The sequence below is a fragment of the Oncorhynchus keta genome, chromosome 1, assembly GCF_023373465.1.
Source record: "Oncorhynchus keta strain PuntledgeMale-10-30-2019 chromosome 1, Oket_V2, whole genome shotgun sequence".
Classification (NCBI taxonomy): Eukaryota; Metazoa; Chordata; class Actinopteri; order Salmoniformes; family Salmonidae; genus Oncorhynchus; species Oncorhynchus keta.
Genome location: NC_068421.1, coordinates 63,418,384 through 63,444,245, shown reverse-complemented (window position 1 = coordinate 63,444,245; position 25,862 = coordinate 63,418,384). Strand labels below are relative to the sequence as shown.

The following is a 25,862-nucleotide window of genomic DNA, read 5'->3' as shown; positions in this document are numbered from 1 at the left end:
AGTATCCTATGTCAAGACTACGGTTACCAAAATAATAGAGTAGCACACTATATATATAAACTCCCAAGTCATTTATTGGGTAAATCGCCAGTGTTGGCATCACTGTGCCTTCTTCAGGACTACGGTAACCACCATGGATTACCGACCCACCGTCAGTGCGCATACGACTCCTCGCCTGTTTGTCAACCTCAAATAAATCTGTGTCCCATTGCACTGCAGAGCACCCTGCCTCGTGCCATACCTGTGCATAATGTTGAGGACTCACACTACTGGTCGTTAGAAGAAGCAGACGCACAAATTCTGTGGGGCCTTCGACAGCAACTAACTGCTGGAATGAAAGCAACAACTATCCACCAGGCAGGGATTCCTATGGTCTTAGCAGCTAAGGTCAGCGATGAGATACGTGCCTGTCTATGTACCAATGGATGAAGCCATGATACCTGTCCACTCCGCCGCCTACGTGCCATTCAGCTACATGATGGAACATGAGGACGGAAGGAGGGCTCATAGGCGTCATTGCAGTGCACCCCTCAAAAGGGTCGCTTTATGTAAACCTTGTAGTGGCTCACACCAACGTGGATTTTTATCATCAATTAAAAACGATAAAGCTTTCAATGATAACAAAGCTTTCAACTTTCAATGTTCTCTATGGAACATAGATTGACTTCAAAAACCACCAGAGCCATGCCAAAGGCATTTAATTAACAAAATGAACAAACTTGTTTACATTTAGAAGTTAGTTATTTTATTATACTCATTATTTACCAAGTTAAAGGGTCATGTTAATAATTGGATTGTACTACCTCTGTATACATTCTCAGATAACCTCAAAGTACCAGATACCGTTATCAAGTTTCCCCCCCTATAACCATGAGACAAAGTCTCATAACCATATTACACTAGCCCTATTGTTAAATTACATAACAGTCCATACCTTAGATGATTCTCTATTATGACCCATGTCCTATAGGATCCCTTCACAGTTGAAAAGAGGAATGTAAAAGGACAACGGTTAGAGAATAGACAGGGATAGTCCTCTGTTTAGATAATTGCATAGCTTACTGCTCTGAAAAAATGTAATGGAAAGGAATTGTGCATAAAACATGTAACTACCATAACCTTTAGAGATGTGTTCCCTCAAGTTAATTTTCTCCCGCAATGATTGTCATGAGCAGATCTTGTAGTTATGATCATAATTATCTAAGCAGTGTGGTAACATTCAATAGTAAGCATTGTACCCATATTTTTTTCTTCCTACAATCAATGGAGCAATCGACCAAAATATTAACAATCCACTGTGTTATGTGACTTCACAAATGAATGTGAGCATTGATGGACTCAAAAGTAATGGGAATGAGGATCAGCAACAGTTGAGCTGCGGGATAATACTAAAATATAAGTAAAGAAAGTGTTATAAACTAACAAAAAAATCCCAACCACTGAGAATATGTACATTATGTGAGTGCAGTTCTTTTTTGTAACAAACATTTTATGAAGTTGTTAACACAAAACAGCTGTACATTACATTAAGAGCAACAGATTTAGTATGTGGATACTGTATGTTCCTAAAGGGCCAAGGTTGTAGGCTTGTGCAAATAGAATACTGTATGATAGATCACACCATACACAATCAAAGCACTGCATTGTGAAGTTAAAACAAAACAGTGACTCAAATCATGAACCCCTGTCAACCAAGCTACAATGGAGAGAATACACATGCTAAAAAGTAAATGATCTAAAATGGCTGCATGAAATGTGACCGAATGCTACATTTTTAAGCATGTTTAACAGCTGAACATTTTGTATTACAAAATCATCAATTATTATTGTTATATTCATACACAGTATTTTAATTGTAATAAATTAAGACTTTATTGTATTAATCTCCTATTTGCATATTGGATGTAATTAACTGGTCTAAAAAAATGAATTAGTGGAATGGAATCACATAATAGATAAGGAAGTTGACGTGGATAAGAATAAATCTCACTATTCAAGGAATGTCCATTAGTGTCCATTAATAAATATCAGGTAATAGAGGATAGTTGCGGTCCCAGTAGCCAGTGGAGAACAACCAGTCCTGGTAGCCATTGTGGGGATTCTGACCCTGATGAAACCACCTAGAGATACAGAAGGGATACAGTGAGCATGGGTGGGTCAGGATTTCATTATGTAATTTTATGAATGAGAGTTACTATCTACATTACATTTAGCATTGCATAAGTGAAAAAAACAGTATGTCTAAAAAGATAATCATGCATTGGTTGTGTAATAAATAGTCAGTGGGTGTGTATGCAATTATTTCCAATTTGAGATCAGAACTGATGCATGCACAGTATGTATTAGCACCAGTAGATGGCGCTACCACACAAGTTTGACAGTGCAGAGCACATGTAAGGCACACCATAGAAGAGCAAGCAACTCAAACCTGGGGCCAAGGGCAGGGTTTCTTCACATCAAAGCAAAGGTGCAATACAGAGAACATGACAATGGAAGAGAAAAGTAGGACTTTGCATTAGTATAAAGCAGTAAACCAGATACCAAATGAGAAATTGATTAAATGAAGGGATACCATATTAAAATGATATATTTGTGTACATTGAGAATATAACAAATTCAATTGTCAAAACATGCATTTCTCTCAGTCTTACTTTGTTTTCCACTCGTCATCAGATTTGGAACGGGTTTTGCGTGCAGCTCTCTGTTTCTCTTCTAGCCTCTTTTTCTCCTCACTTGCAAGATCTACAAGGAGAACACAAGGGGTTTTCACGGATCTACCTTAGATCAACTGTGCACTCAGTGCTAAATCTACAGCACCAGGTGTCACAGGAAGGCCAAGAAGATCATCAAGGACCTCAGCCACCCAAGCCACAGCCTGTTCACCCATCTACCATCTAGAAGGTAGAGACAGAACATGTGCATTAAAGCTGGGACAGCTTCCATCTCCAGACCATCATACTGTTAAACAGTCATCACTAGCTGGCCTCTACCCGGTATCCTGCCCTGAACCTTAGAGACTGCTGCCCTATGTACATAGAGTCATTGAACACTGGTCACTTTAATAAATGTTTACATACTGTTTTACCCACTTTATATGTATATACTGTATTCTAGGCATGGCTCATCGTATATAACTACTGCACAACCATTTCATACGATCTATACACAGTATATGTATTGTTGTATACTCTTTTGCGCTGTTGTCGATGTTTGTATCATGTCTGTGCTGCTGCCATGTTGTGTTGCTACTGTGATGCTGTTGTGTTGCTGCCATACTATGTTGTGTTCTTAGGTAATAATAATAATAATATATGCCATTTAGCAGACGCTTTTATCCAAAGCGACTTACAGTCATGTGTGCATACATTCTACGTATGGGTGGTCCCGGGAATCGAACCCACTACCCTGGCGTTACAAACGCCATGCTCTACCAACTGAGCTACAGAAGTATGTAGTGTTGTGGTCTCGTCATGATGTTTGTTTTGTCCTACATTTTTTATCCCATCCCCCATCCCCGCAGGAGGCTTTTTGACCAGTTTATTAGGCCCTAATTATAAATAACCATTTGTTCTTAATTGACTTGCCTAGTTAAATAAAAGGTTAAATCAAATAAAATAAAAATGAAATGTTTTATACATGTATATCCAGACTCTGCTATTGATCGTTCTGATGTCTTAATTTCTTGTATATTTTTTATTTTTATTGTTATTGTACTGTTAGATATAGAGCTGCACTGTTGGAGCTAGAGACATAAGCATTTTACGATAACATCTGCAAATCTTTCTACACGACCAATAAAATGTGACTTGAAACCAAGTGTTTGCGGATGATACACAAGCACGTATCCTGATTCTTACCAATATCTCCGTTCTCCATGGCTCGTATGTCTGGCCTCAGCCTGCAGTCTGTCTTTGGGATGAGCCCCTCCATATCCTTATCCAGCTCATTCAGTTGCATGGCAAACGACGTGAAGCTGTACATCTACAAATACATACACACAAAAAAAACTGTTTCCAGGACTGAATATTTCAATACAAAGCCGTGAAGACTGTAAAATGATGCTTTATGATCTTGAGGTTTCTAAGCCTCTGCATCTTTGTATGCTTGAATACACCATCCATCTAAACAGGAGTGTTTTCTTATGTGTCTAACCTCTATAGAGTTTTCTGGTCTTGGGGCTATCCTCCACAGGAGCTGGCTGCCTGGGATCACCTCTACGGTGTCAGCCTCTGGTAGGGGGATCTCCACCTCCTCACCAGAGCCCTGGACAACAGCACAAATGTATTTAGCTTTATTTAATCAGGGAGTCACCATTGAGACCAGGGTCTCTTTGACGAGGGAGCCCTGCATATACAATTTCATAAAATACATCCAAAAACTAATGCAGGAAAATGAGAGGAGCACTCCACTGAAGCTCTTCTACCTAAAACTGTAAGAGTTATAACACAGTACATGTTTTTTTAATTTTACACTTTCAACATGTTTAACTTGACACCCAGCACATTACATTCTTGGGAGTAACAAAAACCCTCAGGAATGGAGAACTCGAAAGTATGTTTGCCATGTAATGGGGATTACATGAGTTTATGGGGTTTACACACCCGTTTACATACACACCTGTTTACAGCTTTTATTTTCCTCTGCCCTCTTCCCACTTCTCTTATGTGCCTCCAATGCAGCAGAATCCACTATGTACATACACTCTGTCCACTTTCCATAGAGAGAACAGACCTTCTTTTTGCTTTGCCAAAAACACAAATACTGTCAGTTTAAAAACTGCAGACATCACTGACAATATGGCAACATGCTGGAGAAATATGAAAAACAAGAGGTCCTTTGATAGGCTGGCTAAATCAAAGCCGCCACAACATTAAAATCATACCTTTTGTCCAGAATATAGCCTTCAACTTTGTGCAATTCCTTGCCAAAAAGGCCACAGGGTTTGAAATTCAGACAGCATCTTTCTCCAGTTCTGTGAAAAAAATGTAGAAATACCATTCAATAATTTCCCCTTTCATACTTCCTCATTCACACATTGCACTTCCTATCTTAGTCTAAACATGTGAGAGTGTTTCCCTTACTTGTGGTTGAGAACCTCCAAGTTGCCATACTGCTCAATCCACAGCTGCCCCACAATGATGTTGTGGACGCAACATGTAGGGTTTGTCCATGTGTAGGCCTCATTATACCTGGAAGTACAAATAACTCTAAAACAACATGTCTTTGAACAATACATTTTGGCTTCACACAGACATGAGAAAACGTCACAACTATTGTTAGTGCATGAATGAGCATGCTTACCTGGGCAGCTCCAGTGTGATGATGCCTTTGGGTTCAGCCTCCACGCTCTTGCCCCAGAACTTGAGTTTGGGGTAGATGGAGCCGTGGAACACAAAGTCTTTCTTCAGGCCTTCGGCGTGGAACGCACTGACTGGTGGGTGGTGGCTCACCTGCTCTGAGATCAACCTGAACCCCAGGTCTTCTCTGCCAGAGAAAAGGGTGGGGATTGGGAGGGTAAGAGAAGTATCCAATGCTGTAAAATGGCTGGCTCAACACTTCTCATCCTCCAAATAAATCACCAGTCCTAGAGATGTACTCCTCCCTCACTCTTACCTGACCAGTTCGTAGGTCTCTCCCAGTAGCGGGTTGAAAGGTTTTCCAGTTCTCTCCCACTGGGAAGCCACAGCAGAAACAGCAAATGCTGCCACACACTGTCAATGCAAAACAGATTACTTGATGTAGAGAATTTTCATGACTCTTTTTCCCTACATGCAGTATGTGTGTTGTATCTTCCTATGCTTGTCGCTCTCAATTTATGTGTACCAAAAATTTGACAAAAATAAATCAATAATCAAACCCGTGTTCCAGATAATTTCTCTTGTGTGTACCTTCATCCTCTCTATGGAGTCAGAGGAGGCGTTGGCCTGGTGGATGAGGTACGTGTGCTCCATGTACTCTGTCAGACGCTGCAGGAAGCTCAGGGGCTCATTAAAAATCACTGGCATGGTAATCTTAGACAGCTCCTGAGAGAGAGAACAAGAGAAAGAGAGAAAACAGAAGCACAAGTAGTTGTACTACGTGAATCCCATTTTCAAACCATTAAATAAGAAAGTCTCTTGGAATGAGGAATAAGCAGTGATGCAATGCACCATGGAAAAGTCACATAATTCAAACATCCCATAGGCTCATCATAGCATAATAAGCTATAGCGAAACAATCAAATGTAATGGTGTAATTGTAAATACTAGTGTCTACTGTTTTAAAATGCACAAAACCCTACTCAGAGCATCAATTAGTCCATACAGAACCAAAAAAAGCTGAAGCACTGACATTTAATCCGTTACAGTACTGGGCCATGACTAAACATTGAACACGATTAGTTTTCATACTAGGGTTCTGTCTGTCTGTCTGTCTGTCTGTCTGTCTGTCTGTCTGTCTGTCTGTCTGTCTGTCTGTCTGTCTGTCTGTCTGTCTGTCTGTCTGTCTGTCTGTCTGTCTGTCTGTCTGTCTGTCTGTCTGTCTGTCTGTCTGTCTGTCTGTCTGTCTGTCTGTCTGTCTGTCGTGGGGCAAAAACGTATTTAGTTAGCCACCAATTGTGCAAGTTCTCTCACTTAAAAAGATAAAAGAGAGGCCTGTAATTTTCATCATAGGTACACTTCAACTATGACAGACAAAATGTAGGATTTTTTATTTATTTATTTGCAAATTATGGTGGAAAATAAGTATTTGGTCAAAAACAAAAGTTTCAATACTTTGTTATATACCCTTTGTTGGCAATGACAGAGGGCAAACATTTTCTGTAAGTCTTCACAAGGTTCACACACTGTTGCTGGTATTTTGGCCCAATCCTCCATGCAGATCTCCTCTAGAGCAGTGGTGTTCTGGGGCTGTTGCTGGGCAACATGGGCTTTCAACTCCCTCCAAATATTTTCTATGGGGTTGAGATCTGGAGACTGGCTAGGCCACTCCAGGACCTTGAAAATGCTTCTTACGAAGCCACTCCTTCATTGCCCGGGCGGTGTGTTTGGGATCATTGTCATGCTGAAAGACCCAGCCACGTTTCATCTTCAATGCCCTTGCTGATAGAAGGAGGTTCACTCAAAATCTCACGATACATGGCCCCATTCATTCTTTCCTTTACACGGATCAGTCGTCCTGGTCCCAATGCAGAAAAACATCCCCAAAGCATGATGTTTCCACCCCCATGCTTCACAGTGGGTATGGTGTTCTTTGGACGCAACTCAGCATTCTTTGTCCTCCAAACACGACGAGTTGAGTTTTTACCAAAAGGTTCTATTTTGGTTTCATCTGACCATATGACATTCTCCCAATCTTCTTCTGGATCATCCAAATGCTCTCCAGCAAACTTCAGACGGGCCTGGACATGTACTGGCTTAAGCAGGGGGACACGTATAGCACTGCAGGATTTGAGTCCCTGGCAGCGTAGTGTGTTACTGATGGTAGGCTTTGTTACTTTGGTCCCAGCTCTCTGCAGGTCATTCACTAGGTCCCCCCTTGTGGTTCTGGGATTTTTGCTCACCGTTCTTGTGATCATTTTGACCCCACGGGGTGAGATATTGCGTGAAGCCCCAGATTGAGGGAGATTATCAGTGGTCTTGTATGTCATCTATTTCCTAATCATTGCTCCCAGTTGATTTCTTCAAACCAAGCTGCTTACCTATTGCAGATTCAGTCTTCCCAGTCTGGTGCAGGTCTACAATTTTGTTTCTGGTGTCCTTTGCTAGCTCTTTGGTCTTGGCCATAGTAGAGTTGAGTGTGACTGTTTGAGGTTGTGGACAGGTGTCTTTTATACTGATAACAAGTTCAAACAGGTGGCATCAATACAGGTAACGAGTGGAGGACAGAGGAGCCTCTTAAAGAATAATTTACAGGTCTGTGCGAGCCAGAAATATTGCTTGTTTGTAGGTGACCAAATACTTATTTTCCACCATAATTTGCAAATAAATTCATAAAACATCCTAGTGATTTTCTGGATTTTATTTAGTTGATTACCCTCCCCGGCTACTGAACCACATTCCACATCAGGATTATGACATGATCTCAGCGGTAGCCCAAGAAACGACACAGTTGTATAGATGTACGTTACTTACTGAACAAAACATCAGTATAGGCTTGACTGAGCTTAATACAGGGACTATTATGGCCACAATAAAGCAGAATGCCGGTTGGTAGCTCACCATGCCAATGCATTTCCTCAGGATACTCCAGATGCTTAAGTCATTTCTGGAGAACATGGGTGCTGGTAAACTTGTTCTGGAGTGAGGGACATCATACACACACACACACATAAAAGGTAAATGTACAAATGACACAAGTAACACTGTGCGCTCTGTTGACTTTGAATCTACCCTTATGGTACAGTGATCTGCGTTTCATTGGATTAGACGTGTAACAGATGCTATATCACTAACGCAGGAGTCATATCTTATTCAGGACAATATAGTCTGCTGAGTGCAACAAAAGCCTTCAGTTTTGTTTCAGGCACATGTAGAGCGGACTATTGGACTAAGGCCCAGGTCTACAATCAACACCCCTATACAAGGTGTCCAGTAGCCAGCCATGGAAATATCTGCTCCTTGAGACCTTCACTGCTACTCTATTTATGGTTAGAGAGTAATTTGACCGACACATGTACATTCATATGAACACCTACATTCAACATGAATTCTTGCTCACACAAAGACAGCGGAATAAGATAAAAACATGTGGATACTCTAGTTCACACATCCCATTTAGTAAATATGTAATTAATTAACTTCCTAACTGCCAGTCTGGTTGAGTTTGGCTATTTCAACCACCACAGGTTTTATTTTTTTTTTCATGTTTCTTTCTTTGAGACACTGAATGAGACTGAGTGGAAAAAGCAATCAAATTAATGGCCATCCTAAAAACCTGCTCTCCACTCCTATACCCTGATCAGCCTCCAGACTGAAGGGACCAGTGAACATAGGATCCTACAGAGTTCCAATTACTGCATTACATTGTGACCTCAATGTTTAACTGGTCCTACACATTGCTCGGCCTTCTCAATGGAGAGCCTTTCTCCTGCCTGGACGGCTCGCTAAATTATTCACGCTGACTGACTTGGCAGGAACAGGGAAAACCCTCAAAATAACCCATAGATATGATCCTGGCAGTCTAGGAACACGAGTAAACAAGCAGTAAGGTAAAGAACAAGACTTCGCTTCAGGACCTGGAAGAAACTCCACCTCTGTATTTTTTACAGAAAGGGTTTCTCTCAAATGGAAAGACTGGGACAAAATGTTCATTAACAAACAAAAATATGACTTAAAAGTTAAGGTATTGTGCAAAGAGGCAAAGTGACTTTTCTTTCCATGTTCAATCCAAATCGGAAGCTTCTACCTTCCAGTAAAAACAGCTGTTTAATGTAAACAGGACGCCTGTCTGTGTGTGCTTGGATGTAGGGTGGATGGGATAGAAGCTGGGTGGGTAGGAGGGGTGTCAGGGGGGCTCAGCTCACCTGTGCCTCACAATCCCATTGGGTTGGGACTCATCCTGATGGTGATCCTCTCGAGACATGTTGGTGGGGCTGCTGCGCTCGCTGCTGAACAGGACAGAGCCTTCCTCGTCGAATGAATGGCTGGCCACAGTCTCAAAGCCGCTCAGAGAGTGCTCCGATTCAGAGTCTGAGAGGGAAAGGTATAAGCAGGCATGTTGTAAAGACAGGGACTAGAAATATGAGGGACAGTGCTATGAATGACTGCATGTCGCTATCGGCAACTGACACTTTTCCCTGAGCATCCCTAAAGCCCCGAGGGGAGAAACCTCATCTCTGGATCGAGTTGCATTTAAAGTGCCCTGAACCAACAGATGAAGGCATCGGTCAATCGATCATTACAAAAATCATCCTAAACATCATCACAGGCCATCTTGTAAAGCATTTTCAAAGTTGAATACTATATTGTAGGAATGTAGGGATTGCTCAACTGCAACTAAATTGGTGCACACACTACATTCGAACAAGCAAGTCATCTTAGCACAACATGTAAACACAAAAGATCATAAAATACATGAACAGCTAAAGGCATCAAGAAATTAATAAGTGTCAAACAGGTGAGACAAATTCTCTCACTTTAAATCAATCCGATTGTAAATAAAAACACGCCATACTCACCAGACACAGCGTCGTGGAAGTCATCCTCACTGAGCGCGCCCTGTGGAGAAGAGCCTGTGACAACGGACTGCTCAAGTTCGTGGTGCTCTGTTGCCAGAGTCTGTAACGCTTCAGACAGGATCTTATTCTTCTCCACCTCCTGCTCCAATTTCAGACTGCGCACCTGAACCACAGACACAATAATTAATAATCATACAGTATATGTTTGATGGCACATCATGGCCTACAAATATCAACACCGAAAAGCAAGTTACAGTATACAGGGAATAGATATCAGCAGAGATCTCTGTACGGATGAGAGGACCTATATTGTGTAGGTCTGTATACTACAAGATTAGCATACTAACTGATCACTCTTATTACTGTGCTCAGATCAGCAGACAGACATCACAGGGCTAGAGTGAAGCAGTGCTGAGAGGAACAAGACATGTTTGGTTGTAGTGGAGGACAGGTGCCTGAAGCCTGCCATCTCAAATGGCTGTCCAGAGAACATGACCCTCGTGGAACAGAGGAGATCAGATGACCACAATAGGCAAGGAAATGGCCAATTAGACATACTAGTTACTAGATCTTCTGTGAAAATACAATACATAAAAATATACTTTTCTATAACTGTTGATTGTTGAACCCTGGCCCCCGACCACTTCCTGTTGCGTGGCACAAGTTTGTTTAGTTTTGATTGTAGTGAGAGCCGTCAACATGTAGCTAGCTCCCCTTCCTCTCACCTTTTCTGTGTCCTAAATGTGTCATTTGCACTCCGACCTGTGAAAGTTCTCGCTAGCTAGCTTTCGTTACTAAAAGGTAGCGAACACTGAGGTATAAGGGTCAAGTGCGGGGTTTGTTAAAAACAGGACAACGTGCGTGGATCACTGCTATGAAGGTCTGGCTACATTTCACTTCAGGTAACGTAAACGTGTTATTTGATGAGCTAATATGCTAGCTATAAGTTTTCCACTAAGTGTCTGAAGGCCTAGCTAAAGCAGTCTATGCCACCCAAAAATAACTTTGTGCAACAGGAAAATAAATGTGATTGTGGGTTGCTGTAAAATCTCTATCTAGTTAGCCAGTAGCTAGCTAACTCTTGACTAGCTAACATTTGAATAGCTAATTATGTGAGACAATAATAGCTACATCCATGTATTGTTGCTAAGCTACCATAGCTGCGTTCTGTGCAAACAACTGATATAGCTGTAGCTTTTTACCCACAAAGCTGATGGGGTGGCTTGTCAAGTTGACCCAGTAATGGACCTTGCACTAACTAACTAAGTATTATAGAGGACTTGGCTACATTATTTTATAGTATTAGGCTTAACGTTAAGACACTGTAGCTAGCTAGATATATTGATATGCTAGCCCATAATCATAAGCCTAATGTCTCTACTACTACAGTTCAGTTCCATTCCCATGTTCGTGTTGCCCGGGCTGGGGCTTAAACCAGCAACTTTCCAGCTGCTGGTCTACCTCACCAACCTCGGTCTCTCAATCCTGGTCCTGGGGACCCAAAGGGATGCACCTTATTATGTTTGGCTTAACACTACACAGCCAATTCAAATGATTACACATCTGTTTCAAATCATCAACACTAGATATGTTAGTGGTAAGGCAAAAACAAAAATGTGCACCCCTTTGGGCCCCTAGGACCAGGAAACACTGCTCTATGGCTAGACTACTACAGGGGCAATGAAAAGTGTGGTGCCATGACTACAATGATTCAAGCCCAGGATAACAAAAAGAAAAATGGGGATGAAATTGAAATGGCAGCTGGAAGGATCCCTTGTACCATCTCCTGCCATTGTGTCCTTAAACACCCCTTCTTGTCACAAGAAGACTCAAGATCTCTACACCCACACTGCTGTTGTCTCTACTGCAGCACTGTACATGGATGGATTCCTTGTATTGTACTACACTATATTTGGATACTATTTAATTGTGCTATTGCAAATTATTCTGCATCTTCAGAAGAAAAACTTTTAGTTCATTACTATGCCTATTATTACTGAGTATTAATGTGAATTACTTGTTTATTGTGAAAGATTTAGTCTCAAATGATCACAATCACATTTTAACATGTTTACTTTGTCAACAAATGAGAGAGCTGCAATTATACCTTTGAAGATGGGTTAAATGGAATACTAACTGCAATCTCACCACTATCCAGGCCAAGTAGCCCACATCTTCTGAAGTGTCTGTCTGGCTAGCTCCGCCTCCTCCATACACTGACTAGGCTCCATGTAACACCGCTTTTCCATTTTTCTGAGTGGACTTTGTTTACTTTTCTGCTTGTAACGTGCATTTGACATGTGTTCTCTGGGGGAGATAGCTATCCCCCCCGGATGTAGAGTGGGGACAGGCGTTTTAGTTTGTTATTATTAGTTTGTTATTGTTTACATTCCAAAAAAAAGGTCTATACCTAAAATATACCTCATTACTATACAACTTCTCCTTTCCAAAAACTGAATTTCTTGGATCCATTGAAACACTGTGGCTTGGCTGGTACTTCTCTGCATAAAGCCAGATATGAGCCTAAAAATTGAAATACATTTCAAGAGACAGCAAGGATAGAGTTTCTGGTGAGGGCAACTCAAAGTCAAAGGTAGATAGATACACACTCCACAGTGAACTACAGTACAGCTCAACTGTAACCAAGGCTGGAAATTGATGGGAGAGGAAGCAGACTTACAGATAACGTAAGGTAGCATATAGACAAACAGCAAGATGTCTCTGAGGACTTGGTAGAATTCTGTCTTGGCCTCCACTAAGATCCACTGAAACATCTCATTCAATGTCAAAAACTAACAGCCTGAATGTAATGGATTAATTAACAGCAACAGCACAGGCAGTAAGTAACTACTTTAGGACCAATCTGCTCAACAGTTTTATAACGAGAGATTATGCAATAATCAGAGTCACATCATGTGCAACTTCAGTATAATTATAAATAGCATATTCAACATCATATGATAACCAGGAAGCTTATGATATTATTATACCTTGCTTTGGTGAGGGTTCACCAATAAAGAGGGGAAAAAATCCAAACTGAAGTAATGAAACGACAGATTTCATTTACAAAATCATGCAAAATGTCTGTCCAACTGCTAGTCATCGTTAGTCCTTGTAACACTGCAATAACATTGCTGATTCCCAAACACATGTAAAGTTATATATATGGCAGTATCATCCTTGTTATCATACTTAAACAACATTTACAACCAAAAGATGCAGTAGCAGTGAGTCACAGTGAAATAGTCACACTTCAAACCAGGAACCAACAACAATAACACAATCACTGCAAAGCTCACTGAACTCGAGTCGCAAAGAAACTCACAATAAATGTAGCCTCCTCCATATGCTTTGCTGGTAAAGAGTTCCTCCCATAGGATAGGCCTTCAGTGGGATACTGGCATTAGTCTGTGTGCTCACAGAACAGAGCACTATTGAGGAGCCAGCAGCAACGATAACAGTAGCAGAATCACCCATCAGGAGATGCTGTGTTGTAATCACCAGATGATGGTACTGTAGTAGCATATAGCAGCAGTAGTAACAGTTGCCGTCCCAGTAGTTTGAGCTGGAGAGTGACTCTGAGCAATGGCGGATGTAGTTCTGTAGAGAATCACTTTCAGACAGTCATGATCCACCAGAGTGAGTTCAATCCTCCACAAAGCACTCTATTACATTGAAAGTTTAGTCATTTAGCAGACGCTCTATTCCTCTATGAAGTAGGCCTAGTCACACACACCCTCCCTCTCCACTCAAATGATTAGTGATCTCTGTACTGCATATCTTTCCGTCACCATCTGGCAGTGATGACGCATGAACACATGTAGAAATGAGTGACACTCTTCATTCTACCACATCATTAGTCTTAAATTCTTTCCATCTCTTTGTAATCTCTACATATCTGGGCTTTTGGGCAAAAATAAACACTACATTAGGCATTTCCACCTCACATAAACAGTTTGCGAGTCAAAACAGCAGATATAATGTACAGTATGATGTAAATGCATGTGGACACATCAAATTGTGCCTCATTAATAGTTCGCCCTCAGGTCCATGTACAGTACACCATTGTATGGGAGAGCAACACCTTCCAAGGTCATGACTGCTGGTCACTTCATTACTGTAGAGTGTCTCCACAGCCTCCTTCACCCAAGAGCCATCTAGCAAGCACCGCTAGGCTGTAGAGCCCATCTCAAGGGGAAGCTAGGTAGCACCGCTAGGCTGTAGAGTCCATCTCAAGGGGAAGCTAGGTAGCACCGCTAGGCTGTAGAGCCCATCTCAAGGGGAAGCTAGGTAGCACCGCTAGGCTGTAGAGCCCATCTCAAGGGGAAGCTAGGTAGCACCGCTAGGCTGTAGAGCCCATCTCAAGGGGAAGCTAGGTAGCACCGCTAGGCTGTAGAGTCCATCTCAAGGGGAAGCTAGGTAGCACCGCTAGGCTGTAGAGTCCATCTCAAGGGGAAGCTAGGTAGCACCGCTAGGCTGTAGAGCCACATCTGGAAGCCACTGTTATGGAATGAGGCTGGAGCAATGGCTTCTTCTGCTTCACTGCTCATCAATACTGTTTGAACTGTTAGGTTCTAAATAAACAGAATAAAAACTAACAGACGACTAGAAAAAGCTCAAACCAAGTTTATTCACCCAATGGGTCAAACAGCTGAAAAAGACAAATACATGTTTCCACCAGCACAAGTATTAATATCCCCCCTTTAGGTAGAGTCTCCTCCTTTTCAATAAACATGACATATTTGTTGCTAGGCAGGAAATGAAGTATAATATAATAATAATATATGCCATTTAGAGACATGGGTCAATAAATTCTGTTCCTTCGAACCCACTGTGACCTGACCAACTGAGCTAGAAGGACCCCATTCATGGGTAATAAACTCACCTGAAGCCCCATTCCTCACTAATCCACAGCTATCCACCCTTATCAGTGACCGTAACCATGCGATTGCCTTTCCCCTTACTTAGTAGCCCATGGCTCATATCCACCCTTAATTGAATCCACCATATACATTCCTCCTACATTTAACCCTTAACTTCCAGTGTAGCAAGCATTTCAAATTACAACTCAACAGAAAACATTCACCACATGACCCTGTGATAGAAGCCGGAGAGATTGCTCTCTTTGACAGCTCAAATATTACAAGTTCAACTCAAAATGTAGGAGGCCAAAGTCAAAATAATTATTATAGTTCCAATGCATTGCACAGTCACTTATAATTATGTGATCGTTGAGACCTATAATACAACACATCATTCTGAGCTGAAATAGACATTAGCTCTTACTAAAATGCCAATTCAATTGCACATAACCAGCCAATACTTGTTTTTTTCCTGTATTACACCTATCTTTTCTCTACTTTCTCTCCTGCATGTTTAACGAGTCAAAACATCAGATATAATGTACAGTATGATGTAAATGCATGTGGACACATATCAAATTGTGCCTCATTAATAGCCCTAATGTTCTCCATCCCTATTCTGGAGCTCAACTCAGCTTGATTCTCTCTGTGCAAATCAAATGTTTGTAAACCACAGATTCTACTCTCATAGCACTGGGAAATGGGACACTGTGTTTTTGTAAGGCTGTGTATGCAAAATACTTCTGAATCTTTGTCCTCAGAGTGTATCCTCTGTAATCAAGTGACTTTGTGAGCTCTTATCTGTAGTAAAAACGAAGTCCATTGGCAGAGCAACAAAGTTAGTCGACACAGAAGTGAAGTGACGTACCCCATCCTGTCTGGAGAAGAGGCTGAGGCAGTGGTTGAGATTAGAGTAGGTCTCACTGGACAGCTCACACACCTCCTTCATCTTCTGCAGCATCACGGGCGGCAGCTCTGAGGGGACAAACAAGACCACAGGACATTTTAGTGGTGTTCTGAGAGAGCAGTCAAATAGTGTTTAACGGTAACATAAAATGTACCACTAAAGTCTTGTCGGCTGAATTCAGACTATTTTTTTAAAGGGCTATCGTTGCATCCTAGTCTTACACTAAATATGGGTCAATCGGTTTAGGCACGAGCTTCTATTGGAAGTGAAATATAATGAAAAGTGCAATTACATTTGACATTTATGCAATGAATGAGGGTATTGTACTACATGTCTGTGGCAATGGAGTTCCTATGAAAGAAAAGGCTTTACTCTCAGCAAGTCCATCTTCTTTCACCAAGGAGAGGAATGCTCCAACCTCCTTCTCCAGCTTCTGGTGACAAGCTTCAGCTGACTGCCAGGGAGGAGGCGAAAGAAAGAGGGGAAACACATGACAATGATACTTAAAGGCATACTGAAACATTTGTATGTCTCTGCATGCAGTATGAAGGAAGTGTCGCCAGCCAATGCTAAGGTTAGCGCAATGACCGGAAGTCTACAGGTACGCTAGCGTTAACTGTGAATATTAAGGATTTTAAGATTACCCGTTACGTCATTTTAAAAAATTGCAGAAGGAGAATTTACATTTTGACCATGAGGAGGATGGAGATGTGAGGAGAGACAGCAAGAGACAAATAGCAACCATCAGATACAGGTTGTAGACTGGTATTTTACCTGTAATGATTCAGTCAGCTCTCCCACACTCAAGACTTCTTCCTCATCCTCCTCGCTGCCCTGATCCTGAGAGCAGTAGTGTGTACTGTAGGCAGAGTGTTCCTCCATAGCATCCATCCACCTCTGTAGGACAGAACAAACATGCACTCATCTGAGCTGCACGATGGACTTAAGTACACTGTGCTGCTGCATGTTCTGCTCTTAGGCTAATAATTGGGCTCTCACATGACTTATGACAGGGGGAAAATTAGGTTATGAGAATAGCCTAATTTGTTGTCTGCGCGTATGTCAGACTGTTTGTAGGTTTATTCAAATGTAGGCTGTTTTTATTCTAACACAATGTTTTGGTTTGAAAAAAATAAGGAACATTTTTATTTAACTTGTGAAAGCAATGAAAAGCAGTATTGATGATATTTGGGAAGTATTCAGACCCCTTCCCTTTTTCTACATTGTTACGTTACAGCCTTATTCTAAAATGTATTCAATTACTACACACAATACGCCATAATGACAAAGAGAAAGATATTTCTTTGCACATTTATTTAAAAAAATGTACCATACCTCATTTACATAAGTATTCAGACACTTTGCTATGAGACTTAAAATTGAAATCAGGTGCATCCTGTTTCCATTGATCATCCTTGAGATGTTTCTACAAATAGATTGGACATGATTTGGAAAGACACACACCTGTCTATATAAGGTCCCACAGGTGACAGTGCATGTCAGAGCAAAAGCCAAGCCATGAGGTCAAAGGAATTGTATGTAGAGCCCCGGAGACAGGATTGTGTCGAGCCACAGATCTTGGGAAGGGTACCAAAAACATTCTGCAGCATTGAAGCTCCCCAAGAATACAGTGGCCTCCATCATTCTTAAATGGAAGAAGTTTGGAACCACCAAGACTCTTCCTAGAGCTGGCTGCCCCACCAAACTGAGTAATCGGAGAAGTGCCTTGGTCAGGGAGGTGACCAAGAACCCAATGGTCACTCTAGAGCTCCAGAGTTCCTCTGTGGAGATGGGAGAACCTTCCAGAAGGACAACCATCTCTGCAGCACTCCACTAATCAGGCCTTTATGGTAGAGTGGCCAAACAGAAGCCACTCCTCAGTAAAAAAGGCACATGACAGCCCGCTTGGAGTTTGCCAAAAGGTACCGAAAAGATTCAGACCATGAGAAACAAGATTCTCTGGTCTGATAAAACCACATTTTTGGCCTGAACGCCAAGCGTCACATCTGGAAGAAACCTGGCGCCATCCCTACAGTGAAGCATGGTGGTGGCAGCATCTTGCTGTGGAGATGCTTTTCAGCGGCAGGGACTGGACGTCTTGTAAGGATCGAGGGAAAGATGAACGGAACAAAGTACAGAGAGATACTTGATGAAAACCTTCTCCAGAGCACTCAGGACCTCAGTCTGAGGGCAAAGGTTCACCTTCCAACAGGACAATGACCGTAAGTACACAGCCAAGACAACGCAGGAGTGTCTTCAGGACAAGTCTCCGAGTGTCCTTGAATGGCCCAGCCAGAGCCCGGACTTTCTGGAGACCTGAAAATAGCTGTGTACCGATGCTCCCCATCCAACCTGACAGATCTTGAGATCATCTGCAGAGAGGAATGGGAGAAACCCCAAATACAGGTGTGCCAAGCTTGTAGTGTCATACCCAAGAAGACTCAAGGCTGTAATCGTTGCTAAAGGTGCTCCAACAAAGTACTGAGTAAAGGGTCTTAATACTTATGTAAATGTAACATTTCAGTTCTTTTTTTTGCTATATACATTTGATTTTTTTTTCTAAAAATCTGTTTTTGCTTTGTCTTCATAGGATAGTGTGTGTAGATTGATGAAGGGGGAAACTATTTCAGCAATTTTAGAATAAGGCTGTAACGTAACAAAATGTGATAAAAGTCAAGAGGTCTGAATACTTAGATTGCACTGTACAGTAATAATTCAGTAAAACAAACTAATATCTCACTTTTCTTGTTGCCTCAGGGTCATTCTTGGGGGATACTTTGAAATGATGCACACTGTCATCAAAGCACTTGAGCGTGAAAAAGCAGTTGTCTCTAGCTTTGATCTGAAAAATAAATGGTAAAACAGTCATATTCTACCCTAATATTCCAGTAAATACTGTCACCATGTTAAATCTGATGAGAGAACAAACAATCCAGGCCTACCAAACAATGGGCTTGGGTCAGGGGCTTACAGCCTCGTCTTCGGACATTGGCAGCTGCATCCAACCTTAGGAGGCAGAGAGAGAGAGAGAATGAACGAATAGGTGTAAGATTCTAGTGTGGGTCAAGGGTGTCCTTTAGCAGTTGAATCTAACTTAAGATGTAGAAATTATTGTACCAATTATAGAACATCAGGAAGAGGTTCAAATGACCAAGCTTGTGTCTAAGGAAGGAGAGAGAGCACCTACTGTTTAGAGTACCAGGACAGAACCCCATCTTGGAGGACCACCCAGTAGGAACGCCAGCCTAAAAACCGGGAACTCTTGACAGAAGGGTCAGGACAAGTTTGTGTTTATAAGTCATCAATCATGTACATGAAAATGTTATCAAGTGATAATAAGCTTTTCAATGTTGACAACATGACAGTGAAAAATAGTGGATTTATCTGCAAACAACTGTACCTTCCAAAGGGCTCCTTCAAACATCTGGACATGGTGAGTCATACCCTTTGAGAGACAAGTTTAGAGACAACATTTGTAATGGTTGCTTTCTCCAACACCATAATGTGTGGTCAAGTCCGACTTCAATCATTTTCTTACATAACAAAACACTCACTTTATGAATATTGCTTTCCAGAATCTGCTTTATCTCTGTGTTGTTTGCAAGGTCAAACACGGTCTGATCTGTGCACAAGTCAAAGAAAAGGAATCATTATACAGAAAACTATACCAGAACACTGGCACGGATGTTACAATAACCAACATGAAACATCTAAGTATGTAACCTTTCATTTACTGACTGAGCCCATCTTTACCATTTTTGTTCTTGATGTTGGGGCTAGCACCGTTCTTTAGCAGTTTCAGGGCACATAGCTTCTGACCACGGTAGGCAGCGCAGTGCAGTGGGGTGTTACCCAAGAGATCACAGCAGTTCATGTCTGGAGGCTTTTTCCTGTTAAGCTAAAACAAGAGAGTGACAAAGAGAGCCTGTTGGGTAAAAAGACAAAACCAAGAAGGATATGTTTCTTATCATACACTGAGAGAAAAGTTATTATTTCGAAATTGGTAAAGTAACAGATTTTGCGTGGACCCAAACTTTGTATTGAACACGAGTCAAGCGCTCACCAGCTGTGACAGGGTGGAAAGGTCTCCTTCTCTCGCTGCGTCTAAAAGCTCTTCTTCTAGTTTTCGCTCCTCTGTCCTCTCCGCCGCTGAATGGATTGAGAAAGAATTAATGCTGTAATTGACTCAAAGATATGTAACAAACACTGATTCAGGTGCGTCTTTTTGGCCAACATAAAATAAGTTTATAACATATTCAGAATAGTTTGGACATATTACACTGTTATTAATATGTTATGAACATTCACTTACCTCCCAGCATGTTTTTGATATCCCCATTCTGAGTGACATCTTTAGGAATCTGTGCTGTTCCATTGATGACAGTGGCACATGCATCATAGCTTAGCAGCAGCATGACAACCTCCTGAACAATGCATACTTGAGTTACTGGTTGAGTGAATGAATAAACACATGCATGGAATTCAACAGTGAATATCAAAAAGTCAAACATGCATATAAAATTAAAACTAAACTCAAATAAAGACAGACGTCAAAATGTTTTGTACAATTTGGCACCTTTCTTCCGGTGAAGGCAGCTTTGTGCAGTGGTGTGTCTCCTACATTATTGGGCAAATTAACATCTGCTCCTGCCTGCAGGGAATATCCAACACAGGCGCACACATTAATTCTATAAATATATATGTCTTAAACAATCATCCATCTCTTAATTAAAAATAGACGCTTCTTACTGTACCTTGAGTAATTCCTCCACCACTGCTCTGTGTCCAAAATAACAGGCCAGGTGGAGAGGCGTCCATCCCAGGTTAGACTTACTCTTACCTGAGGACAGATTAGACACTCAAATTTCTGCCTAGCATTCCTGTGTAGATAGATAACAGTAAGTGTAACCATCCTGCAGGGTTATGCCCTTGGGCCTACAAGCTAAACCCTTGTAGTATACTGTAGTATAGTATAGTATTAGTATACTGTAGTATACTAATAAAGAGCTTCACTCGTTCAAATAACTGACCAGCAGCAAGCAACTACTTCATGTTACCTTTGCAGTTGATGTTGAGGTTGGCCTCTTCTTTAATCTTGGACATGAGAAGCTTCTGGATGCCTGCAAGATTCCCATTTCTGGCATGACGCAGAAACTGGTCTTCTGGATCCAGATCCTCCATAGATAACTGAAGAAGACAACCACAGCACTGAAAGACTAAGATTTAGGCTACTAATCCTAATATACATTGCACACTCAACCAAACAAATGAAAATCACATCTACTCTAGTACTAATTGAGATCATACAGTAAATGAAACATGTGAGGTGGTCAGTTTCACTTCTGTCAAATGTAGCTTCTCTACAACAGTGCGAGAAATTCATTATCTAGGCTTTTTCAGCAACCAGACAGCAGCACCATACATACAGTACACATTGTTACTCTCAAGATGCAAATAACTTGTGCTTTAATCATGGACAAAAATGTGTCCAGTTCATGTAGACACATGTAGACTACCTAATGCATTGTAAGGCCTATTTGGTTTAAAAGGTAAGGAACATTCCTAAATGAAAGATGTAAGTGGAAATCACCTAAGTGGACAAGGAAACAACACAAATTGAAAAGGTTTCCGTCACCACACTAGCCCTGCAAGAAAAATGGTAAGCATACAGTTTCCTTATCGTACACCACAAATAACATGTCTGGGATGCACCAGGGTGGGATGTGGCTATAAAAATCTTGTTTCATATACTCTGCTGAAATCTGACATACAGTTATTTCTTTATTGAATGAAATAGGAAAGTTGCAGTCGGAGCATGCAAACAGATTTGCCTATGATTCCTATGTGTACATACAGTGGGGTCAAAAATTGACACCCTTGATAAACATGAGAAATAAATGACTGTATAAAATAAATAATTCATATACTGAGCTATATTGTATGTTCAAAACATTTGGGAAATTATAATATTTTATACTAATACAATTGCTCAAAGAATTAGATTTAGTTTAAAAGGTAATATTTTTTTCCCTCAAAAAGGTAGGAGCCAAAATGATTCACAGCCCTGTTTTCAATACCTTTCAATTAGAGGTTGACCGATTATGATTTTTCAACGCCAATACCGATAATTGGAGGACCAAAAAATGCTGATACCGATTCAAGTCGGACAATTTATATAAAATAATGACAATTACAACAATACTGAATGAACACTTATTTTAACTTAATATAATACATCAATAAAATCAATTTAGTCTCATAAATAATGAAACATGTTCAATTTGGTTTAAATAATGCAAAAACAAGTGTTGGAGAAGAAAGTAAAAGTGCAATATGTGCCATGTAAAAAAGATAACGTTTAAAGTTCCTTGCTCAGAACATGAGAACATATGAAAGCAGGTGGTACCTTTTAACACGAGTCTTCAATATTCCCAGGTTAGAAGTTTTAGGTTGTAGTTATAGGACTATTTCTCTCTATACCATTTGTATTTCATATACCTTTGACTATTGGATGTTCTAATAGGTACTTTATTATTGCCAGCCTAATCTCGAGAGTTGATAGGCTTGAATTCATAAACATCGCAATGCTTCAAGCATCGCGAAGAGCTGCTGGCAAATGCAGTAAAGTGCTGTTTGAATGAATGCTTACGTGCCTACCACCGCTCAGTCAGACTGCTCTATCAAATCATAGACTTAATTATAATAACACACAGAAATACGAGCCTTCTGTCATTATTATGTTCAAATCCGGAAACTATCATCATTTAGAAAACAAAACGTTTATTCTTTCAGTGAAATACGGAACCGTTCCATATTTTATCTAACGGGTGGCATCCATAAGTCTAAATATTGCTGTTACATTGCACAACCTTCAATGTTATGTCATAATTACGTACAATTCTGACAAATTAGTTCACAACGAGCCAGGCGGTCCAAACTGCTGCATATACCCTGACTCTGTTGCACAGAACGCAAGAGAAGTGACACAATTTCCCTAGTTAAAAGAAATTCATGTTAGCGGGCAATATTAACTAATATTAAATATATATACACACTTGTGTATTGATTTTAAGAAAGGTGTTGATGTTTATGGTTAGGTACACATTTGTGCAACGACAGCGCTTTTTTTGTGAATGCGCTTGTTAAATCACCCGTTTGGCGAAGTAGGCTGTGATTCAATGATAAGTTAACAGGCACTGTAAAGCAGGACAAGCTAGATGAACTAATAATATCATCAACAATGTGTAGTTAACTAGTGATTATGTTAAGATTGATAGTTCTTTATAAGATTTGGGGTGGCAGGGTAGAGCGTTGGACTAGTAACTGGAAGGTTGCAAGTTCAAACCCCCGAGCTGACAAGGTACAAATCTGTTGTTCTGCCCCTGAACAAGGCAGTTAACCCACTGTTCCTAGACCATCATTGTAAATAAGAATTTGTTCTTAACTGACTTGCCTGGTTAAATAAAAGGTAAAATCAAAAAATAAATATGTTTAATGTTAGCTAGCACCTTACCTTGGTTCCTTGCTGCACTCGCATAACAGGTAGTTAGCCTGCCACGCAGTCTCCTCGTGGAGTGCAATGTAATCGGCCATGATCGGTGTCCAAAAATGCTGATTACCGATTGTTATGATAACTTGAAATCGCCCCTAATTAAATAAATAAAATAAAAATAAATAAAAAAATCGGCCATTCTGATTAAAATCGGTTGCCCTCTACTTTCAATACCTCAACTTAAAAGGATAGCAGCCTTTTTCTAAGATGTTTAATGAGTTGGAGAACAGATTGGGAGGGATCTTATGCCATTCTGCCATAGAGAATCTTCCCATAGTCTTGAGATCCCTTGTCTGCACTTATAGACTGCCCTCTTCAATTCAAAGCAAACGTGTTCAATGGTGTTCAAGTCCGGAATATGAGATGGCCATTAACAATTTCTTTGTGGATTTTGATGAGTGCTTGGGGTTATTGTCTCACTGGAAGATCCACTTGCGGCCAAGTTTCAGCCTCCCGGCAGGGGCAACCTGTTTTGGGTTAACATGTCCTGGTACTGGGTAAAGTTCATGATGCCGTTGACCTGAACAAGGGCCCCTGGACCCGTGTAAGCAAGATAGTCCCATAACATCAAAGATACAGCACCATATTTTACAGTAGTTAGGCTTATGGGGATCTTTTCTGCTTATGCATTTTCATTTCGATGCCAAACCCACCACTGGTGTACGTGGCCAAAGAGCTCTATATTCATGTCTTCTGACCAAAGCACTGGTTCCAATCCAAGTGCCAAGGCCATTCAGCAAACAGCAGGCATTTACATTTGTTGGATGACATGGAAATAGAGCTCATTGGTCAAAAACACCAGTGGTGGATTTGGCGTCGAAATGTGAATGCGTGAGAAGAAAAGAACCCCATACCTACTGTAAAATATGGTGATGGATCTTTGATGTTATGGTGCCACTTTTAAATGGTTAATTGGCCACAAAAATCCACATTTTGCAAGATCCATCTCAGTCTCCGGACATGAAACGCATTGAAAACCTGTGGTTTGAACTGAAGATGGCAGTCCATAAGTACAGACAAGGATATCAAGGATCTGGAAGGATTCTGTATTGAGGAATGGTCTAAGATCCCTCCCAATATATTCTCAAACTCATAAAACATTTTAGAAAAAAGCTCATTGCCATTATCCTCGCAAGGTGAGGAATTGAAAACGGGTGTCAATCATTTTGACCCATACCTTTTATCAAATCAAATCAAAATAAAATCAAATTTTATTTGTCACATACACATGGTTAGCAGATGTTAAATGCGAGTGTAGCGAAATGCTTGTGCTTCTAGTTCCGACAATGCAGTGATAACCAACAAGTAATCTAACTAACAATTCCAAAACTACTATCTTATACACAGCGTAAGGGGATAAGGAACATGTACATAAGGATATATGAATGAGTGATGGTACAGAGCAGCATACAGTAGATGGTATCGAGTACAGTATATACATATGAGATGAGTGTGTAGACAAAGTAAACAAAGTGGCATAGTTAAAGTGGCTAGTGATACATGTGTTACATAAGGATGCAGTCGATGATGTAGAGTACAGTATATACATATGCATATGAGATGAATAATGTAGGGTAAGTAACATTATATAAGGTAGCATTGTTTAAAGTGGCTAGTGATATATTTACATAATTCCCATCAATTCCCATTATTAAAATGGCTGGAGTTGGGTCAGTGTCAATGACAGTGTGTTGGCTGCAGCCACTCACTGTTAGTGGTGGCTGTTTAACAGTCTGATGGCCTTGAGATAGAAGCTGTTTTTCAGTCTCTCGGTCCCAGCTTTGATGCACCTGTACTGACCTCGCCTTCTGGATGATAGCGGGGTAAACAGGCAGTGGTTCGGGTGGTTGATGTCCTTGATGATCTTTATGGCCTTCCTGTAACAACGGGTGGTGTAGGTGTCCTGGAGGGCAGGTAGTTTGCCCCGGTGATGCGTTGTGCAGTCCTCACTACCCTCTGGAGAGCCTTACGGTTGAGGCGGAGCAGTTGCCGTGGCGGTGATACAGCCCGCCAGGATGCTCTCGATTGTGCATCTGTAGAAGTTTGTGAGTGCTTTTGGTGACAAGCCGAATTTCTTCAGCCTCCTGAGGTTGAATAGGCGCTGCTGCGCTTCTTCACGAAGTGTGAGTGGACCAATTCAGTTTGTCTGTGATGTGTATGCCGAGGAACTTAAAACTAGCTACCCTCTCCACTACTGTTCCATCGATGTGGATAGGGGTGTTCCCTCTGCTGTTTCCTGAAGTCCACAATCATCTCCTTAGTTTTGTTGACGTTGAGTGTGAGGTTATTTTCCTGACACCACACTAATTCACCTCCTCCCTGTAGGCCGTCTCGTCGTTGTTGGTAATCAAGCCTACCACTGTTGTGTCGTCCGCAAACTTGATG

At 41.0% G+C, this 25,862-nt stretch overlaps 1 protein-coding gene across 2 annotated transcripts in view; it reads right to left on the bottom strand.

Moving 5' to 3' along the window:
- Window positions 1-681: 681 nt before the first annotated feature.
- Window positions 682-25,862, bottom strand: part of osbpl1a (oxysterol binding protein-like 1A) — a 28,903-nt gene continuing 3,722 nt past the window's right edge. The window contains exons 2-29 of one of the 2 annotated variants that reach the window (XM_035781242.2): window positions 20,983-21,112; window positions 20,680-20,765; window positions 20,502-20,576; window positions 20,238-20,349; window positions 19,989-20,074; window positions 19,679-19,823; window positions 19,480-19,547; window positions 19,326-19,370; window positions 19,113-19,186; window positions 18,868-18,931; window positions 18,666-18,767; window positions 16,700-16,822; window positions 16,298-16,379; window positions 15,887-15,993; window positions 10,157-10,319; window positions 9,503-9,668; window positions 8,199-8,274; window positions 5,889-6,023; window positions 5,614-5,711; window positions 5,302-5,484; window positions 5,082-5,189; window positions 4,883-4,972; window positions 4,618-4,741; window positions 4,153-4,263; window positions 3,858-3,981; window positions 2,652-2,742; window positions 2,429-2,449; window positions 682-2,120 (exon numbers count right to left, since the gene is read on the bottom strand). In XM_035781242.2, coding sequence (XP_035637135.1) covers window positions 2,018-2,120; window positions 2,429-2,449; window positions 2,652-2,742; window positions 3,858-3,981; window positions 4,153-4,263; window positions 4,618-4,741; window positions 4,883-4,972; window positions 5,082-5,189; window positions 5,302-5,484; window positions 5,614-5,711; window positions 5,889-6,023; window positions 8,199-8,274; window positions 9,503-9,668; window positions 10,157-10,319; window positions 15,887-15,993; window positions 16,298-16,379; window positions 16,700-16,822; window positions 18,666-18,767; window positions 18,868-18,931; window positions 19,113-19,186; window positions 19,326-19,370; window positions 19,480-19,547; window positions 19,679-19,823; window positions 19,989-20,074; window positions 20,238-20,349; window positions 20,502-20,576; window positions 20,680-20,765; window positions 20,983-21,106 — 2,886 coding nt within the window. In that variant the 5' untranslated portion in view covers window positions 21,107-21,112 and the 3' untranslated portion in view covers window positions 682-2,017. The remainder of the gene's footprint in view (window positions 2,121-2,428; window positions 2,450-2,651; window positions 2,743-3,857; window positions 3,982-4,152; window positions 4,264-4,617; window positions 4,742-4,882; window positions 4,973-5,081; window positions 5,190-5,301; window positions 5,485-5,613; window positions 5,712-5,888; window positions 6,024-8,198; window positions 8,275-9,502; window positions 9,669-10,156; window positions 10,320-15,886; window positions 15,994-16,297; window positions 16,380-16,699; window positions 16,823-18,665; window positions 18,768-18,867; window positions 18,932-19,112; window positions 19,187-19,325; window positions 19,371-19,479; window positions 19,548-19,678; window positions 19,824-19,988; window positions 20,075-20,237; window positions 20,350-20,501; window positions 20,577-20,679; window positions 20,766-20,982; window positions 21,113-25,862) is intronic. The other variant, XM_035781250.2, reaches the window with a different exon arrangement.